Consider the following 21,449-nt stretch of genomic DNA (forward strand, 5'->3'; position numbering starts at 1 on the left):
TACAACAACCGGTTTATACACACTTATATTCAAGTTCACATAACAGCTACCTCCTTCTGCACTCACTCAGGTCCACAGCCGGGCTCAAGACCAACTCATATCAGGCTTACCTAACGACAGTACATCAAAATGTCAGAGAAGCTTCCATTCAAAGTTGGTTAGTATATGTTTATTTGATTCTTGACTTTACATTAAGCGTAATGCTGTTCTGCAAAACCATGCAAGTCATATATTTACCGCCAATGCTAATTAGCTGATTCCTCTCTTGGTGATTTCTGATAAGCTCTCTAATAGCCTCTCGATAAAGCCTACGAATCTTTACAAAAGGGTCTTCGGTTGTATTTTTGACCGAGCATGAATTGTTGCAAATCTTTAGTTGCTAGTACTTATAGTGTAACACATGGCAGTCATTGTCAGTGCTGCCTTGCACGAGACATTTTATTGCAAACCCGCCCCCTTAAAATCACTATTCGCGCACTAAATATGTCTAGTTTATTACTATAGCCATTTTATGAGTACTCCTAAAGTATTATATATGATTTTATATCTAACACCTGTCAAACAAGCTAGCGTGGTCCCATTCGGAAGACGTGAAGAAGAAAGTTTGGAAGTTGTAGTTTTTTGTGTGCACTGGAGGATCTCCTCCGTATGAGAACTGCTTCCCTACCGAACTACACTTCCCATAATGCAGTGGTCAAACGCGCCGCCACTTTTCAAGAACGTAGTCATTCATTTTCGCGAATCGGTTCCTTTGAACAGTTCGTTTTGTAGATTCAGTTCTAAAAAAAAAAAGAAGTTCGGCTGCTCTTACGTCATCACTTTGATTAAAACGTTTGAAATGTAGGGAAATATTGCTGTTTATTACGGGATTTAGGTTTAGTTTTATTAACTGGTAATAATTATGTCTTCCAGTTCTGTTTGTTGTTGTAGACCATCGAACATAGTCATTTAGAGCCTAAAATGATTTATATATATATATATATATATATATACATTAACAATATTAAAATTAATTTACAAGCTGATTATTTAATCATCTACTGGCTAAAAAGTGTTTGCCCTATTTCATTAAATGTTGTTTATTAAACCAGCTATGTTAATAAAACTTTCAAACAATCTATTTCCAGCTCCTATCAGTGAAACCTTCGGTCCACTCCTTATGAATCCGTACAATCGATTCATTGAGTAGGTCCAGCTCAAAAGAACGATTCGTTTGCGAATCGGACACCCCTGGCGATTCAGAGTTGACCAAACATGAATATCATGCGCTAAAACGGTGCACTTCGAGTTAGGACAAATTAAACACACTAAGTTCATATCTTAACAGTTGTTTTTGCGTCATGTTTAGTCACACGTCAGCATAGTTACGGTGACGGACTTGGCACCCCTGTCACTCAGGCATTTGCATCGTCTGTTGTTGTTTTTCAGCAAACCTCTCTGATGTTCTCCGTGCAGATAAGGCAGAAGTAATTCAATAGTAAATCCAGCCGGACTTTGCTCCATAGTCTTGAAAGTTCAGAGTTCAGTTTTCAAAATCAGTGAATGAAATGTAAAAAGTTTATTTATTAATAGCCCATTCTGAAGACATTCCCAATGGTCAATGGAAAGTAACAGGAAATGCAAAATTATGGGAATTAATGAAGTTGTATTTTAGTTTACATTTAAAATACTCTGAATTGTTGCTCAGATTTTGTTTTAGGTTAGCCACCATTTCCTTTACTAATAACACATTTGTTCGACCACTGAATATTAAGGCATATGTGTTTTCCTCCATGTCTGCTGTGGTAACATCACTGGTAGTACAATTAAAATCAGTGAGATCGACTGAGAAAATGGGTAACCTCTTGGTTAAGTGTGTGCATGAAACCAAGCACCATCTCCTTTAGACACGTTAGGTATGCGGTTTTGGGTGTCATCTGTTGAATTCCTCTTCTAGATGTCCAAATATGAGACTGACACTTCAAAGACCTCATGTTATAATGGACATGTACGTCTCTTGTGCTCACAAATGCTTGAGTCAAAGTTTACACAATCTGTACTGGTTTGCCTATTTAATTGAATCATTCTTTCCGTTTCCTCAATGTAACATTTGCTGTCATTTTCTCTGTGTCCAGCTGATATCAGCCTGGCCGAGTGGGGACGTAAAGCCATCGACATAGCTGAGAATGAGATGCCGGGTCTGATGAAGATGAGGGAGCTCTACGGCCCGACGAAACCCCTGAAAGGTGCTCGAATCGCAGGCTGTCTGCACATGACTCTTCAGACTGCGGTGCTCATTGAAACCCTGACCGCTCTGGGAGCTGAGGTGAGGAAAACGAATGCAAAAACATTAAAGAAATAGATAATACCCAGAAATAATTTATCCACCCTTACTTCCAAACTCACTGTGTATTTGCATTAAAAAGTGGCATGTTGCACCAGGTTTGACATTTATTTGATTATGAACGGTCTCATTTGTATCGGAAAAAACATTCTTAAAATTTTCATTCAATTACCAATAGCTGACAGAATCTTTTTTCCAAAAGAAATGAATACTTTTATTCAGCAAGGATGCATTAAATTTAGAAGTGACGGTAAAGACATTTATAATGTTGCAAAAGATTTATATTTCAAATAAATACTGTTCTTTTGAACTTTCTATTCATCAAAGAATCATGGTTTCCACACAGATATTAAACCGCACAACTGTTTACAGCATTGATAATAATAGGAAATGTTTCTTAAGCATCAAATCAGCATATTAGAATGATTTCTGAAGGATCATGTGACACTGAAGACTATAGTAATGATGCTGAAAATTCAGCTTTACCATCACAAGAATAAATTACATTTTCAAAATATATTCAAGAACATTAAATATCTTACCTGTATTCTTTGAAATGTAAATACCATGCAATAGAAATGTTGTTTCATATTATTAATATATGATTCAATCACATTGCCATAGTACTTTGTTTTGGAAAGGGGCAGTACAGTTTTTTTTTTTTACCCATTTTTATTACTCATAGATGCAGTCTGACTGAAATGCATCCCTCCCTTATTTCCTTTTTCAAGCTGGAATTTCCCAGCCCGAGGCCATACTTTATCAAAAATGAAAGTTATGAAACTATGTATAAAGTCTGTACAAATCACATGATCTCATTCCTTCTTGATCTCTGTCTGCTGCAGGTCCAGTGGTCCAGCTGTAACATCTTCTCTACCCAGGATCACGCAGCGGCAGCCATCGCTAAAACTGGCGTTCCAGGTAACAGGTGTTTGTGTGCTGCACTGTCGGTCTGTTCCATAACCACGGCTCTGGTGTAATCCTGCCGACTGTTTGCTCTAAAGCTGCGTAATCAAATGTAGATAAGAGGAACACGGGGTTTAGAGGCACATCTAGCTTAAAGCATGTGCTCCATAGCAGAGTAAAACCTAGAATCAGCACAAATGAGTTAAATCATTAGATTTGACTCAATTTTTTTGAAGGACTAACATCCATAGCGGGCAGGCAAAGACGGCTTTATCAACTTCATCATTACAGCTTTCAGTTGACAAGACTTTTCCAAAGCTGTTTTTAAGCACTGAAACCTTGAAAGGGATTCAAGCTGAATGATTTTTAAAAGCTGTCTGTCTAACAACATCAAACAGATTTTTAGCTCATGCTTTTCCAGTTTCTCATGCTAAATGCCTTTTTAAAGGGCTAGTTCACACAAAAATGAATATTCTGTCATCATTTACTCACCCTCGTGTCGTTCCAAACCCATAAGACTTTTGTTCATTTTTGAAACACAAATGAAGATCTTTTCAATGAAATCTGAGAGCTCTCTGTCCCTCCATTGACAGCTATGAAACTGACAATTTGACACTTCAAAAAGTTTAAAAAAGAGATCCTAAAACTAATCCATATGAATTGAGCGGTTTAGTCCAAATGAAGAGACACAATCTTTTTATATGATAAACAGATTGAATTTAGGCTTTTATTCACATATGTCAATGGAGGAACAGAAATCGCTCAGATTTCATTAAAAAAAAAAATCTTCAATTGAGTCCAAAGATGAACGGATGTTTGGAATGCTATGAAGGTGAGTAAATGATGACAGAATTTATTTTTGGGTGAACCCTTTAAGTCTTTTATTAGGCAGCAACTTCAATACTCCAATAAGCATAAAAATACACATGTATTATATTATAATAACACATGCATATTGAGTGAAATAGTCTGTTTTTAGTTAGATTAAATAGCTTAGCACTGCTTTTAAATATAGAATGAATTGTAAAGATTTATCAACATTTCTCTTTTTGTCTGCTATCTTGGATGGATTTTTTCCCCACTGATTACAGTGCATTACGAGATTGCCTTCTCCACAAAGGATAAGCCTAAATGCAAGCCTTAAGAAGGTATTTTAGTAGGCAGCATAAATACGCTGACAACCTTTTGCAACTGCTCTCGTGTCAGGTGTTTGACTGATGCATTAAAATGCTGCCTACTAGTTCACTATGTTGTGGAACAGAGCCGATGAATACTAGTTAAGACCTTTGAGACCTTTTTTGTCTTTAGACTAAATTGCGGTTTACAGATTTAGGATTTTCATATTTTCATTCAGAGGAATATCTTAAACTGTGAGAACTGAGGTGGTTGCATCAGCACTAATTCTGACATGCTTATTGTCAGAGTAAATTTGATTGGCAAAAAGATTCAAATATCTTTACATAACCAAAAAAGAACAATATTTTCTGATATTTGAGTGACAGTAGTGGTGAACAATACTGCTATATGTTCAAAAGTTTGGGGTTAGTAAGAGTTTGTTTGTTTCTTTGTTTTTTGAAAGAAGTCTCTTCTGCTCACCAAGGCTGCTTTTATTTGAACAAAAAATACAGTAAAATGGTAATATTGTTGTTAAATATTATTAAAATTTCAAATAACTGTTTTCTATTTTAATAGATTTTACAATGTAATTTATTTCTGTGACTCAAAGCTGAATTTTGAATCAATGTTAAACAGTTGTGCTGCTTAATATTTTTGTGAAAACGGTGATTTTTTTTTTTTTTTCAGGATATTTTGAAAAGAACCATTATAAATGTCTTTACTGTCACTTTTCATCAATTTAATGCATCCTTGCTAAATAAAAGTATTAAATTCTTTAAAAAAAACAAAAAAAAAAGACTAACCCCAAACTTTTGAATGGTAGTGTAAGAGAATCATGCCACTTTTTTGATTAGGTGACTTTGCATGCATTTTTTGCATTTAATCCATATTACTTGGTAGTTCATGGTTAACAGTCAGTCTCATTTACAGTGCATTTCTCAACTAATTATTATTCCAGCTTGAATATAATGCCACATTAAAACTATCGAACATATTTAGAGCTTGAGGAATGAGCAGATTTATAGCTACTGACAGCGTTCTCTCCACTTTGCACTAGGGATGCACCGATCCGATATTCAGATCGGTATCGGCTCCGATACTGCCATTTTTGCCGGATCGGGTATCGGCCGGAGTGGACCGATCCAAATCCGATACTGTGCGTGTACTATTCTGTTATTGTTAAGCTCCACAAAAGGCACAAAAACATTAAAAAAGCACCATAAAGTTTCTGTGCACTATATTCCAAGTGTTCTGAAGCCATTCCATAGTTTAATTTGAGGTACAGATAAATATTTAACGTTAAGTCGTTAAATGAAAGTTTAACGACTTAAATGCCTCCCTCCGCTGCGGCTGTCAGTCATTCTCCATTCAGCATTCAGACTGCGTGTCGCGTTCGGTTATGACAGTCAACACAATGAAACACTCTCCAAGATGAATCAATGTTTCTATTATTATACTTCATCAAGAAAACGGTAATACAATACCCATCAATATATCTTCTCTTTGTGCTTTGAACTTTTCAATGCAGAGCGCTGTGACTCCATGATGCTTCAAGCGCATCATTCTGCACACGGGATGCGCATAAGCGCTTTGTGCCGCTCTGTATGGGAGCCGTTCATATTATAATACTTTTGCGCAATGAACGATTGTTAATAGCATTTTTTTCGTTCTGTCCTATCTTTCATATGTTGCTGCATCATTTTAATTTTTATATTTTAATGTTAAGACATTTAATAGCTTCGCATTTTCATATTTATTCACAAACTTATAGGATAAACAAATAGGCCTAAGCTATAGGGCTGCAACAAACGATTATTTTGATAATCGATTAACCTATCGATTATTAGAACGATTAATCGACTAATCATCGATTATTGCACTGATTAATCAGTAAGCTTTGTTCGATTATTCTACTTTAGCAATTAGTTAAAATATTGAGTTATACTGTAAGTTACTTTAACTAGTAAATAAAACAAGGAAATCACTTCAGCTTTTAAAAGTGTATTTTTAATAATTTTCAAGCCAACTGAATAGACCAATATTCTTCAAGTTAAAAAAATAATGTAATTATGTGGGTTTTTTTTTTGAAAAATGAAACAACAACATACATACACACACATATTATATTATATATCATATTATATATATATATACACACACACACACACACACACAAACTATCGAGTTTATGGTCATTGAATGGCTTTCCTGAGGTAAATGTTAGATTTTGTGTGATACTAGTGATATATTTTTGATGTTCATTCATGTTTATTTCGCGCTGTAATAGAGAGGAATAGGTTCACATGCCGCTTGAACCGAGGTGTTACAGCGATCTGCCACACAACGTTAAACAGCGTCACCACACCACAAGTATTGTTTGAATCCCGTAGTAATATTGACTGAATTTAAAAGCTTAGACTTAGTTTTATATCAAAAGTAACCTGATCTGTCGGTGCGTTGTCTGTGTCCTCTTTGCTCTGCGATGCATCTTTCACTGTGTGAGAAAATGAACGTGTGGCGTGAGAACAGTGAGTCTGAATGAGAGTTGGTGGCCCTGCATGACAGTATTCTGTAGTAATGCTAAACGTTATGTTTGTTATGTTTATGCTGTATTAATCTCCCACATTTCACGGTTCGACTTCGTTTGCACTATGCTCTCCAAAGCGCTGACTTCTTTTATTGGATTGGATCCGGGAGGGCTGCATTACAGTATTGCGCTACAGCGCCCCACTGGTTACACCGCGTTATTGCAGGCCCTTCAAATAGGTCGTATGAGATCAAAAGACTATTCGACAACAAAAATATTTGTCGACAATTTTTTATTGTCGACGTTGTCGATAATGTCGACTAATTGTTTCAGCCCTACTAAGCTATGCATTTATTTATATTATGAAAAGAAGATAAAGACTGCGTCACTTTCATCTTGAACACTTTTTGAGGATCGTGAGTGAACGCGATCATCTCTTCCTCTTTACTACTTTACAGAAGGAAATAAATATGAATGAAAATCAAAGAATATGTTGAAAGTTGCAGTAGCTTACCGAAATCTTTATCACGTCAGTTCAATCAGTGTTGTCAACAATGTCACGTATACCTCAGAAAAGCCATTTGTTGACCATAAACTTATAGTCAGCAGCAAGAAAAATAAAACAAACTATTTAAAACAAAATGGATTAGAAACTTAATTATGCAAGCATAAGTATTATAATATATAATAAAATGGACAAACTGGGTGTGTGTAATCAAACGCATCGTTTTCATTTTATTCTGGAGACTGAACTCGCGCTCTGCTGCCACACTGGAGCGTGCTCACCACCAACTGGACAGGGGTGGGAATTACAGTTACAAGCAACATCAGCCTCAGTAATCAGTCAAATGACGGACAGGCTGCAGATTTTTTCCATCACTGCTAAAAAAAATTCCATCAATGACGGAAAAGTTTCGGTTAACGCGACCTTTGAGATTATATATTATATACACGCCACACTACCGCCGGTGACACTCCACGACCGCGGTGGCACGGTTGTCATGCCGACCGTCACAGCCCTATGTGAGGCATACAGTTTATTAGGTAATTTAGCACTTTTCTTATTACTTGAAGATCGGATCGGTATCGGCCGATACTGAATCCCAGGTATCGGAATCGGTATCGGAAGCGAAAAAGGCGGATCGGTGCATCCCTACTTTGCACCTTACTTGCACAGTAAAACACCTCTGTTTGACATGTAACATTTATTACATTCATTCATGTAAAATGGCAAATCATTTATTTTTGTTTGTGACGATAAGTGGCAGGAAAACTTGAAATCGGATGTAACTTTGAGTGCACCTGTATATTCAATCTTGTTCTCAATCACAAACCTAGCAAACCCAGTGACCAGTTCTTCCTTGTAAGTATCTATAGCAGCCAGACACAATTCTGATGCGTATCTTGTTGTCTAATGTGTGTGTATTGTTTGTGCTTTGTTGCAGTGTATGCCTGGAAGGGAGAGACTGATGAAGAGTATGTGTGGTGCATAGAGCAGACCATCTACTTCAAGGACGGTCAGCCTCTTAACATGATCCTGGACGACGGTGGAGACCTGACCAACCTGGTGCACCAGAAATACCCCAAACTGCTTGCAGGTATAATATAGTCTGCTTTTTGTTCCGTCATCATCTACTTGCCCTCATCTTGAACAGCCAGAAGTCAGGAGGAGTCATTTAGACTACTCATATAGTACTTTATTGCCCAAATTACTATCATTGAGTGCGTTTACATGCACGTTAAGCCAATTATGCTTAATAATCCGACAACGGATGTGGTCATGCAGACGTGGTAACCCGTTTTCTTTTATCGGAGTGAGGTCATAAACGGCTCAAGCATAAACCGGTCAGGTCGTTTTTTGCCTCTTAGCCCGATTTTGCATGGCATTGAAACGCATTAACCTGCTTTCTGTCGGCTTATTGAAGTGCGCATGTGTGATGCGTGACTGCAACGCATTCTTAGTGCACTTTTAAATGCATCCAGACAGAGTGAGCACTTTGCAGGAAAGGAAGAAAGAAATGCAGACTCTTTCAAGACTCAGAAAATTGTAAAAAATGCGTTCTCATCTCTTGTGCAGCAGAAGTAGAAGTGGTTCAGTCAAAACGCTGCATCTGTAACTGCATGAGAGAATAACATATGAGCCGTAAGGTTCTCGCTGACATGTTGCAAGCTTTATTTAACATCACAACTGACATAACATGGAATTTTTGACGTCAGTACAGGGAGATAACCCTATTTATTCATAAAAAGTAATTTAAACGCAGTTTACTTCGTTGTCAGTTTACTGGTTTGCATGTAAAATTGGTTAACTGATTATTTCAATAAGCTGATATTTGTGAGTTATCAGCTTACTGGTGTGCATGTAAACATGCTCAGTGTGAATTTCCATTACTGTACTGCTGTTTTATGGCCACTAGATGGCAAGCTAAACCATGATCAAGCCATACCATTGTGAACCTAGCAAAGAAAGAATCATCACTAGGTGCAGTCACAAATATGAAAAGCATACATTACGATACTTGGGGAAGGGGAAGTTCAGAAAACTATCCAATGTGACCATCTTTCCTGAATCCACTGTCCATTAAACATATTTTACTGGACTGTAACACTTCTACTGTTGAAAATTGTTTTATTCTGTTGATTATTTTGAAGACTAAAACTAAAACTCTCTCTCGCCATGAATATAGCCATAGAATCTGGCATGATGTTAAAAAAAAAAAAAAGAGAAGGAGAGAAAAGAAGGAAGGGGAAGTTCCCTACAGTATCTATTGTTTTATTGACATAGAGTGGAGGTGATGTGGTGTTAGTTTTACTCTATAAATGTCAAATTTATGAGGCTACTCTATTTGACCTGCTCTTTAGTAGGGTTAAACATCTGGGCTGGTAATACAAAGGTCAGCTCTCTTATTCTAGGTAGGTGCCAGTGAACTTAAAATAATGCTTTTAAAAAGTGTTTTTTTTTTTTTTTTTTTTTTTTTAACTAGGTCGCTCTTTGATTCCCCCAGTTAGTGAACTGTGAATAGCACTGGATATTAAATTAATACCATATGTTGCATACCTCTATCAAATAAGGGCCTGTGTTATTGTTATCTTTTTTTACTTATGCTGCTGTTCAAAATCAGCAAGGATGCATTAAATTGATCAAAAGTAAATTAAAATAAAGTGACCATAAAGATATATCCACAAAAGATTTAGATTTCAAATGTTTATTAAACTTTCTGTTCATCAAAGGGTACTTTTAAAAAAGGTTTCATGGTTTCCACTAAAATATTAAGCAACACAGCTGTTTTCAACATTAATAAGAAGAAGAAATGTTTCTGAAGAAACATGTGACACTGAAGACTGGGGTTGATTCATGTTAATTAATGTTTTTCAATGCATATGGAAACGGCACAGGTCATTGTGTCTCTAGCAGCATCTAACGTACTCAAATAATAGCCAGTATCTCTGTAAAACGGCACAAAAAAATTGAGACCTGCAATGATTTTGCTCCTTGTATCTCGGGTGGCTTGGTGCCCAGAATGTATCCACATAGATTTATGGTAATATTTTTGACTTCTGAACTATAGTACGTTTTCCACTGAGGCTAAAGTTGTCAGAATGTGTGTGACAGTCACTAATCTTTCCTTAAGTATGTCTTGGATTTGATTTGGTCACATCAGTTACACCAGTGAAGGTCAAGCTAACCTACACAACAATAAAATTTTATGGGTAATCTCTCAGGAATCAAGGGCATCTCTGAGGAGACCACAACAGGAGTTCACAACCTCTACAAGATGTTGAAGAAGGGAGAACTTAAAGTTCCTGCCATCAATGTCAATGACTCTGTCACTAAGGTAACCTTTTATTACCACGATATAATAATAGTACATGGTGTTATCCTGTTATTTCCCATGGTTATTTGATGTTTTGTTTTGTTCTGTTCACACAAATGTGAGCACTTTGTGCATTGTTATAATATTATGACAGTTATTTAGGAATGACTTCTCTCCCCCCCTTTAGAGTAAGTTTGACAACCTGTATGGCTGCCGTGAGTCTTTGATTGACGGCATCAAGCGGGCCACAGATGTGATGATTGCCGGTAAGGTGGCAGTGGTGGCCGGGTACGGTGACGTCGGTAAGGGCTGCGTTCAGGCCCTACGAGGGTTCGGTGCCAGAGTCATCGTCACAGAGATTGATCCCATCAACGCTCTGCAGGCAGCTATGGAGGGTATGGTTTTTATGGTTCCTTTCCTTCCTATTTAAACACCTTACTTCAAATAGTTCGTATCAAAAATGATCATTTTTATCTGTGTTTTAGGTTCTTTTTTTGTTATGTAGTGAAAGGTGATCAACTTTAGTTGCACCAAATGGAATTGCAAATAGTCAGTCCCATTTTGTGATTCTGCAATTGCTGAATACAATGCAAGATCAATAAAATGTCGCATTTTTTGAGATTTTGCCTAAATTATTATTATTTTTTTTAAATATATTAGGCAAGTATTTGTTTATTCTGTGGTTCAATTATAAGATTTTGGTTATATTGCTCACCCTAAGTGATCATGTTATTAAAGCTAGATAGTACATTGTTAGGCTAGCCTAGCAAGCAATCTAATAACTTAACAGTTTTGAAAAAATATATTATTATTTTTATTATTTTCGATTTGTTAAGACTATGTTTTTATATAAGTTAAAAAAGTTAAAATATATCAGAATTTGGTAAGAGACCAAAATAAACATAATTTAATTTATGCGTTTTGTTTGTCCAGTATGATTATTGTGCATCTAATATAATACATAATATAGTAAATGTGTGTATCCTAATAAAATTATTTATTTCTAATGTATTAAATAGTAAGTAAAATAAATATAAATTATAAGTATATCGGCCACCCTGCTCTCTAAGATATCAGCATTGCCCATTAAAAAAAAAAAAAAAAAATCAATAATTACCATACCAATTTTCCATATAGGGGTCAAAGAGCCCATCATGAACCAACTTTATTTTTAAAGCATGTATGCATTAAAACTGTATTTTGAAGGTTGCTGTAACCGCATGCCAGGCTAGTTTCAGAATAGTTTATTTCTTATTTCAGAATAGAATATTTTTATTGGCTGCCTGATTGCTCTCATTCCACAGGCTATGAGGTGACCACCATGGATGAGGCCTGCAAAGAAGGAAACATCTTTGTAACCACCACTGGCTGTGAGGACATCCTCCTTGGCAGGTTTGTACAACATTAATCAAACGTACACCAACTAACAGATGTCAAGTTAGAGTGTGTGCTGTTAGAGTATGTGCATCCCCTCGAGAACTGAGAAAATTCTGTTTCTGATTCCAATTCCAGTTTCGTAATGATACTTAGTCATTTTAAGATGGATCAAATGGACAATATTTAAAGAACATTTCTTGTAGTAATTTCAACAGCCTTTTTCACAATGATGAGATCATTTTTGATTTTTTTTTTTTTCTTTTTAACAGCAAGTAAATCAAATTATTTATTGTACAACAGGTAATTATCCAATCAAATGAATTTTACCGACCTAGCAACATCAATGTCTTAAAGGTCCCATTTTTCGTGGTTTTTTTTAAGCTTTGATTGTATTTATAGTGTGCAATATAACATGTTTCGCGTGTAAAAAAAAAAAAAAGTATTTTTCACATAATTTACTTATCTGTATACCGCTGTTTCCACTGTCATAAAAACGGGCTGATGACTTCCTTGCTCTATGAAGTCCCTCCTTCAGAAATACGTAACGAGTTCTGATTGTGCCAGCGGTTCCTGTGTTGTGATTCGACAGCAGCTTCTGCTCCATCTTTCAAGAATAATCTTTGTGCGAATCCAGCATTAAACTGATTGAGATTGAGGAAGCTGTCCTCAGCAAAATGTGCTGCACATAGTTTTACATGTGGATTATAATTTTCGGGAACCGAGTTAAATATAAATTGTAACCATTGATCTCTAAGTACAGCGTCCCTGGGAAGGCCAAACAAAGGTGATTGGACTGCGGGTTGAAAATAACAGCGTTTCGATGACATGGCGACAAACACACTCTACAAACGCAACTCTTGCTCTTCTCCGTGGGAGCGCAACAAGACCACGCCCCCTTTTTTTGTGTATTCCTGTGGGCGGAGGTTAGTCAAAAAACTGTTTTAGTGACGTCATTAAAGAAGGAAGTAGAGGGATGTAGTCCAAACTGGCCGTTCAATGTAGGCGACTTCTGTTAAATAAAATATCTCACTTGGCATTGAACTTTGAGCTTTAAAATGGTACAGATTTTATTTATACTCTAACAACAACACTACACACTAACTAAAGTTTGAAACATGGGATCACGAAGAACGGGACCTTTAAACATACTGTGGACATACACTTCAGGTGCCCAGAAATCTACTAAAGACATATTTAAAAGAGTTCATGTGACTACAGTGGTTCAACCTTAATGTTCTGAAGAGACGAGAATACTTTTTGTGCGCCAGAAAAACAAAATAACGACTTTATTCAACAATATCTAGTGATGGGTGATTTCAAAACACTGCTATTTTGGGTGAACTAACCCTTTCAGTCAAATTGTAATAACTCTGAAACGACTTCCTTTTTCTTCTGATGTCACTTAGGCAGTCTGGTTGTTGGATGTTAGCTAATAGCCAATTAGCTGTTTATGCGAACACTCATTGTTTACTGTAGGTCTGGCTCCACTTCTGGTATGAAATGCCTGCTTTCTAGATGGATAAAATCAAGTAGTTTTTTTCCCCTCATTGACCATTCTACAAATATTTACACAACCGTTCAAAAGTTTGTAGTCTGTACGATTTTTTTTTTTTTTTTTTTTGGAAAGAAATCTCTGCTTTGATTAAAAATACAGTAGAAACAGTAATATTGTCAAATATATTTACAATTTAAAATAACTTTTTTTTTATTTGAATACATTTTAAAATGTAATTTATTCTTCTGATGCAAAGCTGAATTTTCAGCATCATTACTCCAGTCTTCAGTGTCACATGATCCTTCAGAAATCATTCTAATATGCTGATTTGAAGAGAAACATTTTCTTATTATGATCAGTGTTGAAAACAGTCTTTACTGTTTATAAAAGTCTTTTAATGTCACTTTTGATTGGTTAATGCGCCCTTGCTGAATAAAAGTATTAATTTCTTTCAAAAAAAAAAAAAAGTCCCAATATAATTAATATAAATTTAAAATAAAAAAAAAAAAAAAAGTCCCAAATTTTTGAATGGTAGTGTATTTATATTTATTTACATTACACTCTCATGGCAAAAACATTTAGCTTCACACAAAGCTTAATCCGCAATCACAAGCACAGCCTGATTTGTTGGACACCTTGCTAAAAATATTTATTGAATTCTCAGTTTACGCCAACTGTATATAAGGATGTCATCCGGCAGAGCGTGAAAGTTAGTCAACAATGAATCCTTTCAACGGTGAAATGGGCTTCTGCGTGTAACAGGCAGGGAGATTCATGTGCGGTGAAAGGACCCCCGGGCCTGCGATCAAACGTGCACAGCGTGAGATCTGGCTACATTATGTAGTGCGTGCCTGAGATTCATGCGCGTATGCTCTGTATTATTCTGTGCTTATCTGATGTTTATAAGTGGAGGTGAGCTGGTGGGTTGTGATGGGGTGTGGGCCTCTGTGATAAATGGCAGGGATGAGTACACGCAGGGGCCAGTAAAGCACAGCTGCTGTTTGGTATTATCTACAGATGTGAGAACTGTGTCTTAGATTCTCTGAAAGTTTTCAGAGCTGATGAGACATGTTTAAAGGTTGGCAATCTGCGAATGTCTGTCTGGCACCAGTTAAGCAAATGCAATCCAGGTGAATGGATTATGAGAGAAAAATGCAATTGCAGTGAAATATTTTAAACCTACATTTTTACTTCAGTCTGATTGCCTGGAAACGCAATTGCCCACCTTTCCTCAAAAAGAGGCATCGTTCGTGGCTGTAGAAAAAATGGTGCAGGATCAGTTACTTGTCAAGTTTAATATTACGGTTAGTGGTTTGTTTGAAATGCCAAGGCAAACATTGCTAATTTATTTAATGTTCCCTCCTGTTGGTACCGCATGGCTGACAGTTGTTCTAGATTGTTTTGATGTAAATGATATTGAGTATTGATATTGTTGTGCCAAGAGGTGTTTGAAATGGTGCCTTGACGAGAAATGTTTATCTTTGTCGTTCATTCAGTCAGGTAGTGTAAACATCATGTGTTCATATGTGGGGTTATTTTTCCCACAGACACTTTGAGCACATGAAGGATGACTCCATCGTCTGCAACATAGGCCACTTTGACTGTGAGATCGACATGAAGTGGCTCAATGAACATGCAGCGGAGAAAATCAACATCAAACCTCAGGTACAGGATTAATATTTGGTGGCTGCCACTCAAGACTGCAGGGGAACAGTAATGCATGGCATTTTTTGTTGTTTTTAACCAGGAATTTAACCTAGTTTTTCTTTAATAATTTTAATTATTAATATTACATAATTAAATAAGTAGTGTTATTGGTTACACTTTATTTTATGTTGACATAGTTAAGTACGGAGTAATATTAATTAACTACCTGTACTTACTGCAGAGTTATGGTTAGGGTTTGGTTTAGGGTTAGTTACTTGTAATTATGCATAATTTACTGTTACTATAGTATAGTAAGAACATGTAGTAACCTTTGTCACCTTTAAATAAATGAATTGCTCTTTAAATAATTGATTTGTTTTTTGTTTAACCAGGAATTTGACCACATTTTTCTTTACTTTTCAATAAATTTAATAATTTTATTTAATTATTAATATTAAATAATAATGTAAACCGGGTTTTCCCTGGGTCTTTGGTTGTGGTATAATATATCATACAGCTAAGTCTATATATATATATATATATATATATATGACATTCTTCACAAACACTCACAGAAGCGTTTTAAAGCAGCCGGCTGGCAGCAGGTACTGGTACTGCAGACCAGCAGATATCATCACATTAAATGATCAAATAAATCTTTGGTGAGACAAATATTAATTTTGGTGGCCACGAAAATATTTTCAATGCAGGAAAACCTGGTAAAGTTGTTTGTTTGTTTTTTAAGTTTAATTTAATTATTGCTCTTTTTAAATCTTTATTTTATTTATTTTATTTTTTTAGAAAAAATCATGCTGGTCCATCATGAACCAATGCATAAAATAGGCTTAAAATGAGTCTTGCAAAAATAGTAAAAAGATTTTAAATATTCAAAAAACATGAATTCAAAACTGACCCTATTTAGCTTCTAAATGCACATTCCTGGCTTTGCGAACGATTCAGCGTTTGTAACCAAACACCAAATTCCAGCTTTGACTGATTCTCCCCTTTTATACAGGTTGACCGTTACCGCATGAAAAATGGCCGTCACATCATCGTTTTGGCCGAGGGGCGTCTGGTGAACCTGGGCTGTGCCATGGGCCATCCGAGCTTTGTGATGAGCAACTCGTTCACCAACCAGGTCCTTGCCCAGATTGAGCTGTGGACTAACACCAGCAAATATCCACTGGGTGTATACTTCCTGCCAAAGAAGGTACAGTATCTTCGTGTAGAAAATACAGCTGCTCTAGTCATATTGTCAGTTAATATGCACATGAATATCCAGATTTTAAGAGTGTAAAAGAGTCGCAAAGCTTGCTTAAAACACAAGCCGAGAAGCTAATCGGATGATATTTGTATCAGGTATGCATGAATATATGAGATGTACATATTCCTCACTATGTCTTTTGTGCGTGTGTAGCTGGATGAGGAGGTAGCTGCTGCACACTTGGACAAGCTTGGCGTCAAACTGACCAAACTGACAGAGAAGCAAGCCAAATATTTGGGTCTGCCCCGTGATGGTCCATTCAAACCGGACCACTACCGCTACTAAGTAGCTTTGACCAATCACAGCTTCAGCTGTGGATGGGGACGGACTACACGATCATTGGCGGTTGTGCCACTTACTTTGCGACTGTAATAGTGCTTAATCGTGTCTCTCGCTCTCATCTCGAGTGCCTGCGAGCTCTCACCAACGCCTTTTTGCTTTGATATCAAGTGCAACGCTAACTTGTGAACACAATTGTCACTGTCTTGTTTGCATTCCTTGCTTTATTATACGGTTATATTAAAAAAACAAAACGCAAAATTCTTCCATTAGGTCAGTAAATGAATATGCTGGTACATTTTGGTTCTTACTCTGAAGTGATTCCAGTTTGTCAGGTATCTACAAATTGAGTGAGGCTTGGCCTTTTGGCCATGCATACTTTTGAAAACCTGTTAAAATAATGAAAATTATGGGGGGAAAAAAGTGTATTAATTTCTCTGTTAGCAGGCTGTGAGTTTGAGTGGGTCTGGGTAGCTTGTCCTGTTTCATTACATCCACTCATGAAGACCTGATGAAATAAATGTGGTGTTTGACTGGAACCTGCCTTGTTTACTTGTCAATCCTTTATTTCAGCACAGCGTTAGGAGACTGTAGTTCTCAACTGGTGAGATGCATAAAAATGGCGTGCGAGTGTGTGTGCGCGTGAGAGCGTAACTCAAGTACGCTACTTGACAGTTTCATGCGCTTTTAGCATTTACTAGTGTTTATTAGTTCTAAATCCTCCTGTCACGTGTCGTGTTCAGACTAAAACTTAAGTGGTGTTTGCTACATTCAGGATGTGTACTGTGAGCTGATAAAATAAAAAGGGAGTTCATATATCTGCTTGTACTGACGAAAATGTAGCCATGTGCAATAATATTGAAAATTGAGGATGCAGTGTATCATGGAATCGAATCGAATCGTTGGCATGATAATCATAATCGAACTGAATCGTGAGACCAGTGACGAATCACACCCCTATAATCAATATTGCTATTGCTCATATATGTGCTTGGGGATCTGAACGAACACCAAAGCCCACGTGTTCAACTCAAGCATGTAAATTGTCTTGTTACATAGATGAATGATTCCTCAAAGGAATATGATAAATGATAAAATGGACAAAAATATCATTTTTGGCGAGACTTGGCGGGTTCTTTTTGACTCTGGGATGAGCGAGCAACCACTTGCCATAACCATAACCACAGAGAACACTCTAGTAACCGCCAATGTTGCCGATTTTGTTAATTGAATTAAAGCTAAAATAAAATGTTTTGTTGAAGTATAAATGACTAAAACTAATAATAATTTATTAAATTAAAGTTATATATATTATATAATACTAAAATAACACTGGTAATCACGTGACAACATATTAAAGACCTTTGCAACAGCCTGGCACTGAGGCATGGCTTTTGCATGGGAATAAAACACTTTTTGTTCAGAATTCATTTTAAAAATTGAAAGAAAGTAGACAACATAATTGCTATAATTGATCGTTTATAAGAAATTAGGGTTTGGGTTGAATATAACCATTTTCTTTTCTTTCATAACTGAGGTAAAATAATTGTGCGGTTTGTTGAAATGTTATTTTAGTTCATCTTGGCGACCTAAAGTCATTCTTGTGGCTGTTTAACAAAAATACTATGTGAATGTTGTCTTAAAAGGATAGTTATCCCCAAAAATGTCATCATTTATGCACCCTCATGTCATTCCAAACCTGCATGACTTGCTTTCTTCACTGGAACACAAAAATCAATGTTGTTTGGACCCCATTGACATTTAAATATCTGTGTTTCACCGAAGAAGGTAAGTCCTACAGGTTTGGAATGAGAAAATGATGACAGCATTTAATGACAGCATTATCCCTTTAAATCTACCTATCTCACATATGCGTGGACATGGATTTTCGGTTAGCCTACGTTTCTTGTAATGAGTTTTCCAGCGATGGAGTATCTCCATTTTGATGTTAAACAGAACATTGTGAAGCTATTTCAAGAATCTTCACATCATTCGAGTTTATGACATTCCCCATAAAATAATCTTAATATCACAAGCCAAAACATGAAATTAAAACCGTTCCACTTGTCCAGTAACGATTTCTCGATTAAAAACATCGTGCTAGGCTTTTCACTGACAGACTTGTGACAATGACAACTCTCCGAAGAGAAACCGCGGTACGCAGTAGGAGGAGCCGTGGAAAACGGCAGAACCGCTGTCAGTACCCGGCCTAATGAGCCCAGACTGGTTTATTCTGTAGATAAGCAATGCCTTAGTTATTCAAGCTGCCATACAGACACATGGCTTCAATCTAATTTGGCCCTTATTAGTTGGGAACTGTAAAATGGTGTAGTTAGCACTTGTGGGGTAAAGAAATGGTCTGTAGGCCATTAGATGTACTGGACCCCTAAAATGCCTGGGAAGTGTCCCCTGAGAGACATAACAAAGGCCTATCTTTTTGAGTTTTTTTTCTTTTTTCTCTCTCGCCCATTGCTTACTTTCAATGTGAACCAGCTGTGGCGTCTGGAGCCTTTAGTGTCACCCTGTGTGTGTGTGTGTTTGAATGTGTGTTTTATTACCTGTTGGACTGATAATTATTCAGGGTGTTTGGAACTGGTGTCCTTACACTTTGATCTTGCTTTGCATAATCAGTTGTCTTTAAAGCAAGACCTTTTAAGTAGTTGCATTATAGTTTGCATGAAATACTTTTGGGATGCTTGTGGTGTGCCATGCTATACTTCATTTCAAACTATTTAAACAGCAATTTGATGGTTATGTTTATGCATGTAGCTTTTATGACCTCATTAAATGAGAGGCTACATAGAATATATGTAAATTATTTTTTTATATTAATGACTATTTAAAAAAAATCACTTCTAACAGTTAGAAAAAAAGTGGTGAAAAATGGTACTTGCCCAAATCTTTATAAAACAGCTCATAATTATGTGTAAGCTTCCCCAAGATAATTACCCCAACCTAATGTTATAATAATAATATTGATAAATGTTTTTTTATATATATATATATATATATATATATATATATATATATATGTATATATATATATATATATATATATATATATATATATATATATATATATATATATGTATATATATATATATATGTTCTTCATTTCAAGTATGTCCACTGGTTACTTTGCTTTTTTATCTTAAAGTCTTCGTTCTGTCACGGGGGTCTTGCTGTCTCATGTTTCCATACAAGGACTTTAAAATGGTTTTCCTTAATCCTGTACATACCATATGCGGTGGAATCACTCATTGGCTGATTCTTGAGAAAGAGCCCTACGCCTCTCAAGTCTAATGTTTGTAGCTTTATAGCAATTTCATGCCTTTAAGTCACATTCAGCTATAAAGGAAAAATGTAGCCTAATAGAAGTAAACACTTTGTGTATGAATGTAGGTCGAGGCTAGCTGTCAAGTTGGTGTTTTATTTTTTTTTTATATATATATATATATATATATAACGGGTTAAATTGGGATTTGCTATGTGGGGTTTCAGGCTTTCGAGGAGTGCCCGTGTATGCAAAGCCTACAAAATCTTAACAATTGACATACTGTAAAAAATAAGCTGACAGAGCCCTCTGCTATATGAACACTAAAATGCAGATCAAAATCATTCTAGATGCTGGCAGTGTGCAAAGCTACATCTGATAACAATAAAAATCTTTCTGTAGGCCTAAAGGAGAGCATATCAATACAAAATACAGGGTTCGACTTTAAGCCTTGTCATGTGCTTGTCCTTTTTACAAGTAAATTGGTCACTTGTCTGGAAAAAATTGGATTTCTTTTTGGTGTAAATATAATTTATTCTGAAGCTATATTCTCAACAGTGTTCCATCAGCTTTTGCATATTTATATCTGCATATTTATGATATTTCCCCCCCCCCTAATCTTATTACATGCTTCATCTTTTTTATTTCAAATGTAATTTTTTACATTTGATCAATAAATTCAATAAGAAAAATAAAGCAGGACTGTTACGAATCAAATTAAATAATTTACACTGGAAAATTACAACTGCATTAAATGTTGTGATATTCTTTAAATATTTTTGAATATACAACTAAGAAATGTTGGGAAAATTTAAACATGAAACTGAACCGCCAGTAGGTGGCGGGAAGTGACTGTCCTAGTCATTCATTCAAACGATTCGTTCAAACGGCTGATTCATTCAAGAATGTGGCAGGTGTTTTGGAAGGGGCCACTGAATCTTTGACTCAACCGATTCGTTCAAAACGCTGAATCATTCAGTAATAAAACGCAGCTGAGTGTCGCTGTGAGAGATGCGCTATATGGTTCTGCTGTGATCTTTGTTTGGAACTATTTTCGCTGCTGAAATAAAACAAAAACAGTCAGAATTGCATCTAAAATGTAAGTGACTTTATTAACTTGTATTGAATTTACATAATTAACTTATTATTGAATGTATAAAAGTAGTGTCACATTTTCAATCGTGATTCCATTAACGCAGAAAACAGCATTCTTGGTCGTGTGATGTTACGTAACTGTATCATATGTTATAAAAAAAACTCCACATTTTGAATTTTTACAGCAGCATGTTTTCTTTGTGCTGCACTCATTTGTTTCGACTTCTCAACAGGGCAACCTTGTTACTGTCAGCACATTATACATTATATACTATTATTATTATTATCCATTATTATCAATCATACACTAAATGTAAGAGAATCATGCTTG

The 21,449-nt window shown here is 36.0% G+C and overlaps 1 protein-coding gene across 1 annotated transcript; it reads left to right on the plus strand.

Moving 5' to 3' along the window:
* On the plus strand, nt 1–17,288 carry ahcy (adenosylhomocysteinase). The gene is made up of 10 exons (XM_048199037.1): nt 1–157; nt 2,115–2,305; nt 3,169–3,244; nt 8,318–8,470; nt 10,596–10,708; nt 10,875–11,082; nt 11,992–12,079; nt 15,107–15,224; nt 16,222–16,416; nt 16,624–17,288. Exons 1-10 carry the CDS (start codon nt 130–132, stop codon nt 16,753–16,755), a joined length of 1,302 nt encoding a protein of 433 aa, XP_048054994.1. The 5' UTR covers nt 1–129; the 3' UTR covers nt 16,756–17,288.
* The last annotated feature ends 4,161 nt before the right edge of the window (nt 17,289–21,449 follow it).

Source organism: Megalobrama amblycephala, linkage group LG8, assembly GCF_018812025.1.
Source record: "Megalobrama amblycephala isolate DHTTF-2021 linkage group LG8, ASM1881202v1, whole genome shotgun sequence".
NCBI lineage: Eukaryota > Metazoa > Chordata > Actinopteri > Cypriniformes > Xenocyprididae > Megalobrama > Megalobrama amblycephala.